This window comes from Nyctibius grandis, chromosome 17 (genome assembly GCF_013368605.1).
Source record: "Nyctibius grandis isolate bNycGra1 chromosome 17, bNycGra1.pri, whole genome shotgun sequence".
In the NCBI taxonomy this organism is placed as follows: domain Eukaryota; kingdom Metazoa; phylum Chordata; class Aves; order Nyctibiiformes; family Nyctibiidae; genus Nyctibius; species Nyctibius grandis.
In genome coordinates this window covers 1,827,576-1,845,274 of record NC_090674.1, presented here as the reverse complement: position 1 = coordinate 1,845,274, position 17,699 = coordinate 1,827,576, and the positions used below count along the sequence as shown (strand labels likewise).

Sequence of the window (17,699 nt, the reverse complement as noted above, 5' to 3'; positions counted from 1 at the left end):
AGCCGTACAGACAGACGGACAGGGAGGTGTTCAGTGGGAAACATGGACAGTCGTATGTACGGACAGACGGACAGGGGCAGGTCCAGCCGGACACACGGACGAGGACATGTTCAGCTGGACTCACAGACAGTCACACATCCAGGCAGACACACGGACAGACGGACACACGGACGGCTGCAGGTCCCGCTGGATGTACAGCTGGTGTCCTGGACAGCCAGACACACGGACGGGACACGGCTGGACAGACAGACGGACACGTGTACATCCGGACAGACGCCCGCCCCGGCGCACACTCGCCTCCTCCACCCTCTTGCATAAATATCCCAAAAATGGCCGGTTTTGCCCCAAAGGCCCTGCTCCGAAACCAGCGATTTCACGCCCCCGCCCCGCCCCCGCCCCGCCCCCCTCACACCCCCGCCCCGCCCCGGCTCAGGATCGGGCCCTTCCAGCCCCCACCATGTCTGTGTGTCCGTCCCGTGGCCCATCCATGTGTCTGGAGAGAGGATGGGGCCTGAACCAGTCCCAGAGTGGGGTGATGGACACACAGCTGGGACACGGACACACGGACACAGGGGCTTGAGGGGCCCGATCCTGGGCACGAGCGGGGGCGGGGCGAGGGTGTGAGGGGGGCGGGGCGGGGGCGGGGCGGGGGCGTGAAATGGCTGGTTTCGGAGCGGGGCCTTTGGGGCAAAACCGGCCATTTTTGGGGTATTTGTGCAAGAGGATGGAGGAAAAGAGTGTGCACTGGGGTGGGCGTCTGTCTGTCCATACAGCTGTGCAACCATCTGTGTGTCCGTCTGGGCAGGCACCCGTCCTTGTGTCCGGCTGCACGTACAACTGTCCATCCGGACACGCAACCATTGGTGAGTCCAGCTGGATGTGTCCTCATCTGTGTGTCCAGCTGGATCTGCCCCTGTCTGTGTGTCCGTCTGTCTGGACATCCACCCATCTGTCCAGCTGGCTGCACACGCAGCCATGGTTCCCACTGAACACGCCCCCTTCCGTGTATCCCTACGTCTGTCCAACCGTCCATGCCTCCACCCATGCACCCATCCGTGTGTCCAGCTGGATGTTCACCCGTCCGTCTGTCCCGCTGTCAGGACAACCGTCCATGTTTCCCACTGAACATGCCCCCGTCCGTCTGTCCTGCTGGACGTACAACCACTGTGTGTCCGGCTGGACGTACAAGTGTCCGTGGTTCCCCTGGATGTGCCCCGTCTGTCTGTCTGCCCGATGCGCACCCATCCTTGGCGCCAGTCGAACGAGCAACTGTCCGTGTGTCCGTCTGGACATACAACCCCACCACTCTGTCCCCCTGGAGCCCCCCCAGTGCCCAGGTGGGGTTAACGGGAGTGGGACAGACGTACAGACACATGGATGGTTGTATGGATGGTTGCACAGCCATACGGACAGACGGACGGGGGCATCTTCAGTGGGAAACATGGCTAGCTGCCCCACCAGCGGAACAGATGGACGGGTGAACATCCAGCTGGACACACGGACGGGTGTATCAGTAGAGGAACGGGCGGTTGGACAGGTGTACGGACACACAGACGGGCACATTCAGTGGGAAACATGGATGGGTGCGTGTCCAGCCAGACACACGGACGAGGACAAATCCAGCTGGAATCACCAATGGTTGTGTGTCTGGATGGACAGTTGTACGTCCAGCCGGACACACGGACAGTTGCACCTACAGCTGGACTTGCACCCATCTGCGTGTCTGTCTGTCCGTACAGCTGTCCCCATCCCCTGTCCCCAGCCTGGGGTGCTGGTGGTGGGCAGGGGCTCCGGGGGGTTGTACTTCCAGCTGGACGCAGGGACGGGTGCACGTCCAGCTAGACAGACGGACACTTGTATGTCCAGGACAGACGGACACTTGTATGTCCAGGACAGACGGACAGACGCCCACCCAGACAAACACTCACCTCCTCCATCCCCTGCCATAAATTCCCTAAAAATGGACATTTTTTGACACTCCAAAAACCAGCAATTTCACCCCCCCGCCCTGCGCCCACTCATGGGCAGGATCAGGCCCTTTGGGCTCCTCCCTCCCGTGTCTGTGTGTCCATCTGTCCGTGTGTCTGTCCATCCCACCCCTGCCAGGGCACTCTGGGGGTGGGTCTAAGGCCCAATCCTGACCCCACGCTCCCCCCCAGCCCCCTCAGTGGCAGCAGGACCTCGGGGGTCCCCTGTGGGTGTCCCCGGCTGAGCCCCCAGACCCCAGCGGGGCAGGACAGGGCCAGGCTCTCCCTCCCCCCACCCACCTTGATCCTGGCGCACCCACAGCACCTTTTTGTCCCTTTTTTCACCCAAAACAGCTTCCCCTCTGTCTCCAGCACCCGCCCTCGGCCGGGGGGGGCGGGGGGAGGGGTGATGGTCACCCCCTCTTCACCCCAAACCCCCCCTGGCAGGATACAACCCCACATTTTCTCCTAAATCTCTTTTTTTTACCATTTCTTCTTGCTTTTTAACCCCTTCGCAGCACCCCCGGGGACGAACCGAAGGGGTCGGTGGCTCCTGATGCCGGTTCCCCTCTTGCGCTGGAGCCCGGAGCACTTTTGGGTGCAGAAGTGGTGAAATCCGTCAAGTTTGGCTCTTGCTTTTTGAAGTCTGGTGGGTATGAAAATCCTGGGATGTTTTTGCAACGAGTCGGCGTGGATCGAAATCAAAATTGGGGGAAAAATAGTCACAACTTTGGTTTTTAACAAACATTTACAACAGAAAAAGGGGAAATAAACCAATATTTGATTCACTCTCGTACAATTACTTTCTTATTTTTTTTTTTTAAAGAGGAGATTGGTGATGGCTCCAACCCCCCTCTGCTCTCCCCACCCCCCCCCACATCCCGAGCGGCCGAGGGACGAGCTCCGAGGTGTTTTGTATTTTTTAATAAAGTTTGTAATCCAATGGACACACAAAAACAAAACTGCGCTGAGAAAAAAAACAAAAAAACCAACAAAAAAACCCAAAAAAACCCAAGTTCCATAAATTAATAAGTGTTAGGGCAGGCGAAGGGGTCCAAAGTCTTTGTACAAGTGTATAACACTTCCACAGCTCGTGAGACGCGGGACGGGGCATGGTTAAATGAAGCGCACTTACAAATGAGTGACAATACAAAGTCTGAGTATGAAAATAAGATTTTTCTCTGAAAACACATTTTTTTTTTTTTTTGGCACAGATTAAAAAAAAATGTATGTTGTGGGGATTGGATTTTTTTTTTTTTCGTTTTGTTTTGAAGTCAGTATTATATATATTTATATATATTATATATATATTTATATATACACACACCCACTGAGTTCTGCATATCCCACCAGGAAGGAAAATAGCTCTCCCTTTTGTTTTGTTTTGTATTTTTCTTTTCTTTTTCAGTGTAAACTGTACATCCCAGATGAAGAGAAGACGGCTGCAGCAGGGGCAAGTGGAGGAGAGGAAGGTTCACAGCCAGAAACAATGAAACCCAACCAAAAAAAAAGAAATAAAAATAAAAATAAAGAAAAAAAAAAAAACACCCAACCAATAAAATAAAATTGAAGAAAAGCCAAACGATAACGTGTGAAATGCTCCTTGACCCACACATCTGGCAGAAGTCCCCAGGTCCTGCGTTTACAAGTCCACAGCGCGTGTCACATGTGTGTCAAGACATCCAGAACGTCACAGCGTGTCTCCAACTGTGCAAAGGTCCGAGTCACTAATTTAGTGCAAAGGCAGTTCAGGTTCTTTTTTTTTTCTGTTTGTTTTTTTTCTCTTCCATTTTGTGTATTTTTTTTTTCCTCTTTTTTTTTTGTTACAAAAAATAAGCCGTCCTTTTTCATCTTTTTTCCCCAAAAGGAGGCACGGAAACCCAACCCCAGTCCGCCCGCTGAGTGCATCTTGTCCGTAAGCTAAAGCAATATGTAAACATACGAGGTAGCGGGACCGCTACCCAGCGACAGTTTGATCGAGGCCGGTTAGGGCAAGAGGCTGGTAGTCTGGCAGCATTTTCTTGTTTCAATACTTTCTCTCTCTCTCTCTCTTTTTTAACTGATTTTTATTTAGACGGTGGTTTTGTATGTGGTTGTTGGGGGATTTTTTTTTGATTTTTCTTTTTTTTTGCTGCAGGGCCTTGGAAAGGGAAAAAAAAAAATAATAATAAAATAAATGAAAATAAAAAGTCGGGGAACGGGCGAACAGCTCACACCGAGGCGATGACAATCATCAGGTGAGGAGAGATGTTGGAGATGCTGGCGAGGAGGTCGGGGGCGAGGCGGGACAGGTGGCTTTCCGAAAATTCGCAGGGTGGGAAGATCTGCAGAACGTAGGCAGGCTGTGAGGGGGTAAAAACAAACAAACCGAGGTGAGGGTCACTGAAATGGTTTAAAATGGGATGTTGGGGTGAGGTTTTGGGTGCTTAAAGGCTCCTAAGCCAGCGCACGGGTATTAAAAAGGAGAGGGTGTGCAGCAAGGCAGGTGTGGCTCCCAAGGTGGGAGTTTTTCCGCACCAGGGAGGTGAGAGCTGGCTGGTTTGATCATAAAAGACACAAAAATCCCCATTAATTATCACTTCGGTTGCTCCGAGCGCTGACCCCTCCTTCTGGGCTGTTTACACCCAGGGAACAGGTTAAATCTGATTCGAATGGGAATAAATGCTCCACATCACCAAACCCAAGAGCAAGAAAACTCCAGGTGTCCGGACGAGGAAGGAACGAGGACGCTACCTCCAAGGCAGCAAAAGAGCTGGGAAATGGGTTTGGTTTGTTTTCAGCCCAAGAGAACAAACCAAACACACGTTTGGGGTTGTTTTTTTTGGTGATAATATAATTATATCAATTATATCGGGGTGTTTTGATTGGTGATGCAAGAAGCCAGCACGGGTTTTGTTCTAATAACAAACCCAAGCAGCTCAGCTCCAATTTTATACAAAGCCCCGGGGGGTGGAAGGCTGTAGGTCCCATTATCTATTGATTTAGGTTCATCTCCGGGGTTTCGGGGCTTTCCCTGCCCGTACCTGGTTAGAGCCAGGGTTGGGGACGTTGATGATGCCCGCAGCTTGCTTGGCCTGCAGGTAGCTGATGAACGCAGCCTTCAGCGACTCGGTCTGATTGACGACGTCTTCCTGGTCCCGGCCGCAGGGCAAGGCCAGTAACAGACAGTAATCGCTTTCCACCTGGCAAGAAAAACACAGGAATTAAGGCAAATGTTTGCTGGGAACAGGCTCGTTCCTGACACGCGTTCGTTAGCCACAGTGGAAAATCCTCTCCTTGAACTGTTTCGAAGTTACAAAGACGTGCTGAGAGCTTGGCCAGCCCAGGAGACAGAGAAAAGCACTGAAAACTGATTTCTGCAGCCACCTCAATCCCTTTTTCCACCTTACTCACAGAATCAATGAGGTTGGCAGAGCCCTCTGGGATCATTGAGTCCAACCATTGCCCTGACACCACCATGGCAACTAGACCAGGGCACTAAGTGCCATGGCCAGTCTTTTCTTAAACCCCTCCAGAGATGGTGACTCCACCACCTCCCTGGGCAGCCCCTTCCAGTGTCTAATGACCCTTGCTGAGAAGAAATGCTTCCTGATGTCCAACCTGAACCTCCCCTGACACTCAGATGTGTCAGAGCCAGCAGAAATTTGTTCCAGGGCCGAGGGACACAACTTCAAAGGTTGCCCAACTCCGCCATTCCCTTTTCTCTGAGCGCAGAGTAACACCGATTCCTTCATGACTTGCGATCTCTATTTCATGAAGGAATCACCAGAAGCCCAAAACAACGTGACACGAGCAAGGAGAGCTGAGGTTTCTGGGGGAATCGGTGGGTTTTTTGTTAACGTGGGTGGTAAGAACAGCCCAGCTTTCAGCACACAGGTACCTGCCCTTCCCCAACACGCGTCCCCGCCCCGCCCCGAGCCCTCACCATCATCCTGCGCGCGACACCCTCCAGCTGCGACGCCTCCAGCCGCATGCGCTGAGCGATCCTCAGCGGCGGGCCTCCCTCCGGCGCCGGCAGGGACCGGTGAGCCAGGACATTGTTACCGGACACGAAGTGGAGCTGAACGGCGGCCGTGTCGTTTTTAAGAGCTAAAAGGCCCTGCCACACGATCGGGTATTTCTGGGAAGAGAAGGAGAAGAAATATTAAACACAACTGAAGGGGAGGGGGGTCTTAAATCGCGTCTGAGCTGCTCGTTTGTCACTGATGCTGTCATGGCTCTAAGGATGGTACAGAGGTAACATCACCCCTCGCCCGCGCCAGCCCAGGCTCGGGTTAGGTCCTGCTAAATCACTGATTCAGTCCTTTTTCTTCCAGCTGGCTCAGACGCCTGGGCGGCTCCTTCATCCTCCATGAGAGCACCTCCCGCCCTTCCAGCCTCCCCCGCAGCGCGAGGCGGAGCGGGGCCTGTTCCCAAACGCCGCCGTTTTCTCTTTTACAAACGGCAGAACTGAGAAGCAGCAGCAGGAGGAGGGTGGCTCAAGGTTACACGGGAAATAACTCAGTGCTGAACACAACTCTGTGCCTGTTCCTCACCATCTCCCTCCTCTTCCTCAGTCTCTAGGCTTTGGGAAGGTGTTTTTTCTTTTTCTCTCAATTAAATACACCATCACTCTTTCCTGCTCGTGAAGAAAACCTTCTCAAGAAACACACTGACTGTAAAAACGATGCAGCAGAGCCTGCAGGCTGTTTGAAACAGCAACGACACAAACACGGGCTGCTCGGGATTAACATTATCTGGAGGCTTTAGTAAACGCCACGTAAACGTGAGCACGGCTAAAATTCACCGGGGAGAGAACCAGCCCAGCCAGCAGAGAGCTGCTCGATCGGCCTCTCCTCATCTGAAGCATCTGATGCAGGAGACGGCAGATTTTGGTGCCGCAGGTGAGACAAGCTGTGCAGAACCTGCTTAATTCTCCCCGGACAAAGAGCACGAGGCTGCTCGGCCAGGAGAGGACGTCGGAGCGATACGTACCGTCAGAAGCTGAACCATATCCACGGGTCTCTGCGAAACGGGGTGAGGAGACGGCTCTTGTTTAATAGTGGACTGAGGCTCCGGACGATTGAGGGGCAGCCCCGGCGGGGCCCCTGGGCCCGATGTCGTAGGGATGAAGAGGGATTGCTTGGGAACCGTCTGAGGTGGGTGAGGCGACGGAAGTTCCTGTTTCATCGAAATGGAAACAGGAGAAGGGAAGGAGGTTTGGCCGGCGTCCCCTTGTCCCCTCTGAAGGTGGACGTGAGGGTCTATCTGCGCCGCGTGCCGATTTACAGCAGGGTGGTGGCTCTGTTCGGGTCCTGCTGCTGGCGGGCCCTTGGGGTCCTGGGGGATTTGAGGAGTCTTGCTGCGTACTGGCTGGCTGGGGTGAGAGTGTTCGCCCTCCGGTAGCCCCTGGGAAGCAAGGAGCGGGGGGAAAAGGAAAGATTTTAGGCTGTGGGCATATCAGAACTCGTTAATTCAACAATAAGGCTGCCAGGACACCATCAGATTGCTGGCGGAGAAATCTGTCTCCACGCCACAGCACCAGCCCCGCCACAGTGGGGCCTGGCCCAGCCATCCCCCTTCCAAAGCCACCCCACCAGCCTCTCACATCCGAGAGCTGAAACAGCATCCCCTGAATCCTGCCCCAAGCCCGTCCTTAGCCACGCCACCCGTCCGAGGATGCCTGACCCGTGCGCCACCTCAATGCTGATAACTGTTCCCGACACCTCTACGTCTAGAAACCTGTAGGAAGCTTCACACCTCCTGGTTTGAGTCCTAGAGTAGTTATGAAAATGGGTTATTTTACCTTCCTCTGATGCTGAGTAGCATTCAAACCCTGTTTCCCTAACAAAAATAGCTCCTCTTGTGCTGTGAGCTCAAGTAGGGCTCGGAGACTAACCACAGAGCGCTAAACTCAGCTCCTGTGGCCGTGCAGCGCCGTGCTGGGGCTGTCATTAGCTCAAAGCGCTCCAGATTTCAGTTAAAAGGAGAAGAAAGAGTTTTATTTCTCACCTGAGATGGGGTCATGCTCCGGGAAGGCAACCCGATGGGCGAGGCACCGGGGAACTGGGGATGCCCGAGCTGTGCCGCCGTGTGGTAATTCCTCATGTCGCCGTACACGGAGCGATAGTCGTGGAAGGAGCTCCCGGCGGGGTGCATGATCTGCACCCCGTGCGGCACCACCACCGGCTGCGTCAGGGGTAGGCCAGGCAGCTGGCTGCCGGAGGGGACGCTGAGCAGCCGGGGCTCGCTGTGAGGCGAGTGGGCCATCTTGCCTTCGGAGGGTTTTGGTGTCTCTTTTCCAGGCTGTGGGGTCTTGCTGACGGGGGGAGTTTTCACAGCCCCGTCAGGCGTTCGGGATTGTCTCGTTTCAGCGTGGTGCTCGCCCACGGCGGCCATGTGTGGGTGCATGATCATCCGCACATCCCGAGGGACGTTGTACTGGTCAAGTCTGATACTAGTGGGGTGCATGCGGTAATCGGGCTGCATCACCAGCACGTCGGACTGGACGGGGGCTGGCCCCCGGCACACTGTGCTGTGGTGGTAGTGCATCTCCTCCTCGGAGGCGTGCTGAGAAGACAGAGGAGGCATGACGATGTCTCGTATCGGAGCTGGTTGGGGGGTGCTGGATCGCTGGGGTTTGATGTCTATCTGGGGTTGTAGAGCAGCTCGGGGGGAGTGGAGCGCTTCGGGGCGGATGCCGTAAGGGATGCCGGAGAGAGAAGGGGTGTTCATTCTCACCTCGCCTTGGGACAGATGGCCCAGGGACACAGTCTGCGTCACGCTGTGAGGAGGCATGATAACAGACTGCTCGGGATGCATGCTGGATATGTACTGGGGAACGGGAATCCCCGGTGCCAGCATGACCGGGGCACTGCTGGACAAAGCTGGGGACGAGGTACTGCCGGGATGACAAGCCCGAGGGAACGGCGATGGCGAGTGCCCACTAGTACGTGGCGAGTGCGGCTCCTGTTTGGTGACCCCCAAGTGGGAAATAGCTCGGTCGGTTGGGGTGCTGGGTCCTGAGCTGACATGGTTTGCTTCCGAATGCATCTTCCCAGAGAGGGAAGGGTGGTGAGGACTGACTCCAGGACTCAAGTTGGAGGGTTGCAGAGTCTTGGTCTCTACTTTGAGAGCAGTCGGATCAGACAGTTTTTTGTTCACAACCATCTGGTTGTGGACAAGTACGGGTGGAGTGTTCACAGTCTGAGTGAGGACTTTACCAGGCTGAGACGCCGGAGTCTGGACAGAAAGGTGGGACGTGTCCGACTTCTCCAGCGCAGTGCGCTCTTGTTTAATAGAAGAGATGACGGGTGACGTGTTATAAGGTTGTGTTCCTAGTACCAAAGAAGAATGAGTTGAAACAGTCCCGTAGCCTGCAGAGGTCTGGGAGCCTTTTGCTGTCGGCTGAGATGGTGTGACAGGCTCCTGTTTAATCTGGGACTTGGATACAGACTGCTGGAACTCGATGTCGACAGCGCTGGCTGGGGGAATCTGGCTGATCTTGGCACTAATTCGCTGAGGGCCTTCTGTCTTCTGCCCCGAGTAACTCAGAAGCACTACGCCTTCCGAGGTGTTCACCCGCAGCCCCGGACTGGACCCAGTCTCTACAGGCCTCTCCTCGATAATAGACATCGATCCTGGGTGAAACCTACTGTTATCGTTTGTGCTTGACCTCTGTTTGAATTTCGGCGAGGGGGCGTTGACAAGACATGTCTGGGGCTGGGGAGCTTGCTTCACCAAGGTGATCCTCGGAGCCTCCTCCAGATCCACGCTGTGGGGCATCCTGCTTATAACAGAAGTAGCTTTGGGAGCAATCACGGTGCTTATCTTTTCCTTCTCGCTGAACACCGGTGCTTCGGCCACCGGTGGGTCCAAGGCGTTGGTGATGGGAACTGCTGGCTTCTCCTCCGAAACCGGCTTTATGGCCTCCACGGCGGGGTGGAGGGGTGCCTCCTCCAAACGAGGCGCGCTCACCGGCTCGGCGTGTGTCGTCGTCACGTGCGTGGAGGTTATGGTCGTCGCTGAGACGTACTTGGGCTCCATGAGTATCTTTCTCAAAGTGCTGGAGTTTGTATCGATATCTGATGCCTTCGTGTCCGGGGGCAGAGCGGGAGGTGGTGTGGAACGGGCACGGGGTTCCTCGTGCCTCACCATCCACTCCGGCACCTTGGTAGCGCCGGAGTGAAGGGGGACGATGGTGGCGGGCACCGGGGCGGGCAGCTTGGCCGGTGCCGCTGCCGCAGGGACGGTGGGAAGGGCCGCGTTTGGGGCGCTCGGCGGTGTGATGGGCATGTTCTCCATGGGCGACCGTATCTTGAACCCGCTCTGACTCCCCTCGTCGAGGGGAACCGGCAGGGCAGGCAGGTCCAGAGGAGCCGGGGCGGGCGCTTTCGGAGAGGCGCTGCTCTCAGCGACGGCTTCGTGTGCGGCCACGACGACGTCAGCGGCTGCAGCCTTGCTGCCATCGGAAACGCTCGGCTCCGCGGCCGCCTCCCCTGTGGCTGTAGTTTGCTTTTCCTCCTTCGAGGCATCTTCAGGTTTTGCCTTAACTTCATTGGCGGGGGGCGACTTGCTCTGCACCCTCTCCGGCTCGAAGGTGTTGACTTCGGCGGCATCGCCCTTTCTGCCCATGCTCCTTTTGCGCCTCTGCCGCGTGGTTTTCTGACGGCCCCTTTCCTTCCGAGCGACTTCAGCCTCCTGCAAGGTCTCAGCCTCCTGCGCAGAGTTGGAAGATTCGCTGAAGCTCACTTCGGCCTCCTTGCTCTCGGCCTCTACCACCGACGCGGCAGAGCCGGGAACCGGCTGCACCACGGGCTCGATGGCAGCCTCAGTTTCCAGGATATTATTCACCGCCTGATCGGTCTCAGGCTCCATCTCCTCCCGAGGCGACGGTAACACCAAGGGCTCTGCTGGGATTTCTGCTTCCGATTCAGCGGGGTACGTTGGGGGTGCAGGAAAGCTTTCTGTCTCCCCAGAAATATCATTGATGATGGAGCCGATGGCTGCTGCCAGCTCCGTCTCACTGGCCTGATGAGCGGGTTTATCTCCTTCCTCCTCCTGACGAACTTCAGGCACGTCTGCCGCCTGCTCTTTGTAGGCAGCAATGGAGGGAGGAGTTTCGGTGAGTTTGGCGATATTCTCCACGGCCTGCTCAAGTTCAATTTGTTTGGCTAATTGAGCAGCTTCAGGGGACTGCTTTGGTTCCCGTATCACCTCTTTTTCCATTTCTGGGAAGGAATCTTCTACGTCGTTCTTAGCAAAATGGGGTGGCAAGATGTCCTCTTTTGGGGGGCTCTTCATTTTGGCCGGCGACACCGCCACCGGCTCTGCCTCCTCCTCAGCCGGCCGCAAGGCGCCCTTGACTTCGTCCACGTTGAGGCGTATTTCTACATTTTTGAGACACACGGATGCTTTATCTACGACGGTTTTGGTATTTTTATACCTTCCCCTTTTGGATTTCGTAACCTTTTCTGGCGCCGGCTTCTTCTCAATGATCTCAACCGTGGGGATTTCTAGCTGGTTTTTCTCCACATCCAGTTCTTTCCTATCACGTTTCTGCTCGCTCGCTGCCGGTTCTTTCTCAGTGGCTTTTGCTTTATTGCTGTTGTCACCGACGCTCGATTCCTGACCACTTCTCTCAGCAGCATCTTCAGATTCAGCCGAGGTATCGGCTTTCGGTTCGTTCTTCCCTTTCTTGCCCTGTTGGCTGGCAGCAGCTGATGAGTGACTGTGTGTTAACTTCTGGGATCTAGGAGACCTCCAACCTTCTGCAGGCTTCGGAGCTTCCACAGCATCTTTAGTTTCAGCCTCCTCTACCTCTTGCTGGACCGGTTCTGTCTTTGTTGGAGAGATGTCTTCCTCTTGCTTACGGCGAGTTTTCGGAGGTCTTCCCCTCCTTGGGGTTGTAGGAACAGTTGTCACCGTTTCCTGCAGTTCCTTTTCCCCTCTCTTCCTGGTGGATCTAGTGACCTCCATGGAGTCCTTCACTGGAGATGGGCCTTCATTGTCCCCCGTGGTAGCGTAGACTGACCTCACGTTTCTGCGCCTAGTCCGGCCTACTGGCAAGCTTGGCTCCACGTTTTCCGGCTCTGCAGCAGAACTAGGGGACTTAGCAGCGTTCCTCGAAACCTTCTCCGCTTCCACTTTCAATTCGGACAGTTTCTGCGTCTCCCCACGAGGAGAGCTTGACCTTTTAAGTTTTTCACGGTCAATTCTTTCGCTCTTCCTCGTAACGGGCTTCTCCACCACATTAGCTGCAGCCGATTGCACAGGAGTCTTGGAGCGTTTACTCTTGTAGGATTTTTTATCTTTTACAACAACCGGAGCTTCGACTTCCATATCATTGTCGGAAACGGGCGGCAGGACCTCGGCAGCCACCTCCAGTTTTTGGCTCGCGCTAGCATCAGCGTTGGCTGAAGGTGGAGGATTTTCTTCTTTAGGCTCAGCAGCCTCATCGGACTTTGGAACTAGCTTGGGCGGAGGTGGAATCAACTGGGCACCTTCAGGTTCTGGATCTACACTGATATCTGCTTGGGAAAACGAAGCTCCAGGAGTAGGAGGCTTGGTATCCAAGTACGAAGGATGCTCTGTTGCCACAGCGTCTTCCTCCGGTGCCAGAGTTGTAGCAACAACTTCTTTACTAGCTTCTATGACTGGCGGGGGTTCGGTTTGCTCAGGTGGTTCGATTTTGGCAGGAGCAGCAAGTTCAGGAAAAGGTTTTTGTTCCTCTGCTGCAGAAGCAGGTTCAGATGGTTTTTCTTCTTTTAGAGAAGCTGTTTCCACCACGACCTTTTCGTTTGCCACCTTCTCGGAAGCAACTGGTGCTGGTTCCTGTGGTAGGACAGCGACTGAAGAGGGACCAACCACCAAGGAAGTTTTTTGTTCTGGTTCTTTACTATCAGGAACCGCTTCTGGTGTTTTTGGCCGGTTTTCTTTGTCTTCCTGTTTTTCCACTTCTTTTGGTTTTTGATCTTTCTCCTTTTCTTTCTGCTGCATTCGTGTCAGTTCCATAAATCTACTGTGGAAGAGAACCACTGGTTCTTGCACCAGATCAGCTGTGCTGTTAGTCCCATCAGAGGAGGACTGTCTCCCATACAATCTACCAGAAATGAAGTCGAGATCATCGTCTTTTTTCTCTAAATGCTGCAGGCGCTTGGAGTCCTGTTCAAAGATTGAACTATGCAAAAAACGAGAAGCAAACAGTTCCTGTCTCTCTTGTTCTTCCTCTTTATGATCTTCTTTCTTATCATCCAGTTTTCCACCTTCTGAATCGGTCCTGATTTTTTTCTTTTTCATATACCAAGATGGAATAGGTCTCGGAGCCGAGTCAACCTTCTCTTTGTCTTTATTGTTTCTAAAACTAGCAAACCTTGAATCCCAATCTAGAAAGGACCAGTTTTCTTCTCTGGATGAAGAGAGAGATTTAGCTCTTTCAAGCAAGGCCTTCGTGTCTGGTGTGATTGTCTTGTCCAATGCAAAAGAGTAAAACTTGTTTCTTTCTAAGGAACTTGACAGCCTTTCCTCTCTTTCACGTAACTTCTCTTCTCTGTCCCTTAATAAAAAAGACAACCTGGAACTCTCTAACAAGGACGAGGCTTTTGGGGAATGGGGCTTGTTTTCACCGTCATCATCCGAATCTGAAGGCACCTCCCCAGGTTCCAGGTCTCGGGCAGACCGCTTGCGTATGCTGCCTCTTTTGATGATGCTGCTTGGAAAGCTGATATCAACTCTACCGGGCTCCTGCTTCGCTTGGGTTTCCCACCTACTCGATTCATCTTCAGAACTCAGCACGGACAGTTTTATTTTAGCCATTTCTGCCATCTGCTCCCTTCTGCTGGAATCGTAAGGATTAAATTTCAGCGAGTCCTCCCTCACAGTCATGCTGGTGTACGAAAGACCCTTTTCTTCTATTTTAGGTGACTCTTTGGTTTCCTTTAACGGCATTAGCCTCGGCGAATCGAGCATGTCGTCATCTTCGTGGAAAGGGAAGTGTCTGATACTAGGGGAACATGACATCCTTTCGGAGTCCTCACTCACTTGACGAGAACTTCTGTAGTTTCTTTCTCTTTTAGTGCTAATTTCGAAGTCAAACTGGTCAGCTTTTTTCCTTTTACTTGGTGGAGAGTCGCCGGTGACGTCTTGCGGAGGTTTTCCCACCTCATGGACCAAGCTCCGTCTTTCATATTCATCCACATCTTTCTTTGGACTGCCAAACTTCTCAGACTTTGCAATCTCCATTTCCAGCTGCTGTTTTAACCTGCGACTTTGCTCCATTTGTTTCCTGTAGCTTTGTGTGTGGTCAATGTCAATGCCAATTTTCTCCTCTGTTTCAGTTGACTGAGGTTTCTCTTGGCCAAGTTTATGGTCAGGTGTGTCTTCAGGAAGACCAGAGTAATTCTTCCTTGCATCTTCTCTCTCTGTTCCTTGGTCATCTAGTAGCTGTACCTGTACCTGTTTATGCTGGGGTTTTATTGGGTTCAATTTTTTAGAAGAGACTTCCTCAACTTCCATAGGTTCATCGGCCGCCTCCATGAGCCTTGCCGGCAGATCTAGGGTGGGACGCATGCCAATCCCACCAACGTTAAGAGTCTCCTGAATTTCTTTGGGACTAGTAACAGGAATAAGTCTGTCCAGTTTGAGTTTTCTCGATTCCCTTTTCAGCACCTCCTTCCTCGGGGGTTTTCTCTCCAATTCTCCTTCCCTTAACGCTGTCGCTTCTCTAGACGAAGCTGTCGCATCAAGCTGCTTTTTCAAAGCCATGCGCCCATCTTCCTCATCTTGGCTGCTTCTTTTTACTTCCAGTTTTTGCCTGTCAGGTTTCAGATTTGCATCGGCAAAACGTCTTTTACGGGCCTCCAACTTGTCTAGATCTACAGCGTTGGCCCCCTCAGAAGTTTGCTCTGTCTTCGAGTGCTTTTTGGGTTTCAGTTTTCCCTCCTTATCCATCACTTCTACGTGACTGGCAAGGGCCTTCTCTTTTTGTACCTTGGTTCTGACAGGTTCCAGTTTAGACTGCTCAGACTTGGTTTGCTCACCTTGAGACGTCTGTGTTTTTTGTTCAAGCAGCGGGGACTTCATAGTGTCATTATCAAGCTTTGCTCTCAGTTTCTCCAAAGCGGGCTGATCAATAACTTTCCCTTCCTTTTCTTTCACTCGGGTCAACACAACGCAGGGCATCAGATCCAGGCGGTTTTTAGCTGTCCCTTCTTTGTCACCTCTCTCTTTACTTTGTTTACTATTGCCCTTCAGTTTTTCAGGGCTGGGCTCTCTCTCATTCTCTTGATCCGTTTCAGAGGACTGAGAGCTGGGTGAATGGATTTTTGCTTTTCGTTTGAGCTTATCGATTTTCTCCTTTTCTAGTTTTTCCGGCTTTTCCTTTCTCACCAAGCGTTTCTCCTTGTCAACTCTCTCCTGGTCAAAAGCACGAAGCTCTTTCTCCGTTTTCTCGTTTTTTGCGTAACGTTCCACGCGGGCTTTGTCGAGCTTGTCGAATCGTGGAGGAGACAGAGAGCTGCAGCTGCCGCTGCGTTCCGATGACCTGCTGTAAATCCTCCTCTCCGAATCGCTCTGCAGCCTTTCCGATTGAGAGGGAGACGTTCCAGGGCTCTGCAGGCGCCTGGAGTGTGTTGGACTCTGGCTCCGTTCGATCGGTCTCCGTTCATGGTCTCTGTCCCGATCGGATTCGAACCGTTCCCTCTCCCTCTCTCTCTCACGCTGCCTGTAACTGTACTCCCTGATGTCTTGCTCATAGGGATCGCCCCTGTAATCTCTGTACTCGCGCGGGTCATCGTAGTAGCGTGGGTCATAGTAGTCTCCTTGGTAGGGATCCCACTCTGCGTAAAATTCTCTGCCTCGAGCCGGGTATTCTCGCCGAGGATCTTCAGGATACGTCCCTGGAGTCCGAACAGTCTCGTAGTAAGTACGATCAGGGGCATATTCGTAAGATCCTCTTCTTTCATCTCTGCTAAATATACGAATAAACAGGTTATTTTCCTTCTTGACCAACATTACCACGTTCTTTGCTACACAGGGGAATCATTTTATGATGATTTATTTATACGCACATCAAGGCAACTGCACACAGCTGCATACAGAGGTGTAACAACAACAAATCGGTGCGCAGTGGATTAAATGCTTTATGAGCTTATCAAATACTCTATGCAGTTAATTGGTCATTTTGTGACAGCTCTGCCAAATATCTTTTCACCACCCTCACCGCTTCATTTTTGCCAAATTCAAATATTACATTAAATTAAGGTAAAATCTACATGGCACCTGTACACCCACGCACAGTCTGTCCTGACGAAGACCAGCCCATCTCAAGAACCTGAAACCTACCTCTGAAAACATGAGTCAAATCAAAATGCAAGGCTGGAACCTCTCCATTCCTAAGCAGTAAAGTGGTAATAAGATTTCTTTTAAAATCTTCTACTCTGTAAGCGATCATTTAATTCTAAAATTAGCACTTTTGCTGCACGTGACGTGCTGACGTTGCCTGTTTACAGACCAAGTCAACAAAAAAAATCCCTTTTTTTTATGAGATCAGGTGAATTCATGAGAAGCACTCAGCAAAGTCAGACAAGCAATTAGTGTTATTATCTCAATACCTCCAAACGGCAAAAATAAGCCATTTATAACCCTGAACACGCCTCTTTGGCAGAGGGGTGGCACAGGGCTGCTGCTCCAACTCTCCACCCCTGCAGAGTGTTTTGCACACTCTACTTCACAGACATTTATTTGGCTTCACAGTTTAGGTTTTATGTTAAAAGCTGACAGCTTCCACCTTTTAAGAAATGTACAAAATCGAAAAAGAACACCAAGAAACCTAAGATGGAAGACAAAAACATTCTGCAAGCAAAGTGGGACGTTGTGAAAAGCAGCTGTGAAATTAAAAAAAATTAATCATGGTTTTTGTTTGGTTTTTTGTGTTTTTTTCTTTGGATCCTATTTAGACTGGCTACAACTGCAACCTAAGGGAACCTGGTTAGGGCAGATCTCGGTGTCATTGCAAGGGACCGTGAACTGCCAGGAGGAGCTCCGAGGAGGACTAGAAGATGCAGAATGACAAGACTCACTGCAGAGCTCGCTCAATCACTCCGTGATTCATTATTCCTACGGATCTCGTAATGGCTGCGTGAGCCTAACGACAGAGAAGGAAAAACAAGACTAACGGGTACCCAAAGCATCAAGTTGTTCCAGAAATCAGCATTCAACTCAGATTTATTTCATGGCGAAGACAAGCCCAGCTGACTCCTGGGCGTTAAAAGACATCCAATAATGCACTTCTCTTTTCTGAATTTGGTGTAGTTCAGAGGAAATTATTCCTGACTGCTTGCTGGCACATCACAACATCTGGCAAGGACTGGGGAACGCACACATTAATTCCATTATGCAAATCCTGATTGCCAATTGCCAAACCCTCCTCGCTTTTAAAGCTGGCAATTTTGCATATATGCGAGAACAATCTATTCTGTTGCAAAAAAACATTGAATTTATCTAGCTCACAGGTACAATCATGCTGGGCTTATTCATAGGTAAACCAGAAGCCTAACAATTAAGCCAGCCTCTGCAGGTAATAAAACTGCACCCACACAAAAAGAAAAGGCTTCACTTTTCAGCCTTTGCAATAGTCATCAGTAATAAAACCATGGGTGTTTGTTCAGCCACCGGAGGGGAAAAAAAAAAAAATGCAGAGTGCGTCTGTGCCAGGCTGCTCTGAGCCAGGGTCTGCAGAGATAAGTGGCCGTGCAG

The 17,699-nt window shown here is 52.1% G+C and overlaps 1 protein-coding gene across 16 annotated transcripts in view; it reads right to left on the bottom strand.

Annotated features, from left to right (window-relative positions):
- Positions 1-3,539: 3,539 nt before the first annotated feature.
- The window catches only part of SPEN (spen family transcriptional repressor), a 77,649-nt gene continuing 63,489 nt past the window's right edge, over positions 3,540-17,699 (bottom strand). For 14 of the 16 annotated variants that reach the window (XM_068414530.1, XM_068414525.1, XM_068414539.1 and 11 more), the window contains 5 exons: positions 7,959-15,912; positions 6,942-7,355; positions 5,893-6,087; positions 4,991-5,149; positions 3,540-4,309 (listed from right to left, as the gene is read on the bottom strand). In XM_068414530.1, the coding sequence (XP_068270631.1) occupies positions 4,178-4,309; positions 4,991-5,149; positions 5,893-6,087; positions 6,942-7,355; positions 7,959-15,912 (8,854 nt within the window). In that variant the 3' untranslated portion in view covers positions 3,540-4,177. The remainder of the gene's footprint in view (positions 4,310-4,990; positions 5,150-5,892; positions 6,088-6,941; positions 7,356-7,958; positions 15,913-17,699) is intronic. The other 2 variants (XM_068414535.1, XM_068414538.1) reach the window with 1 other exon arrangement.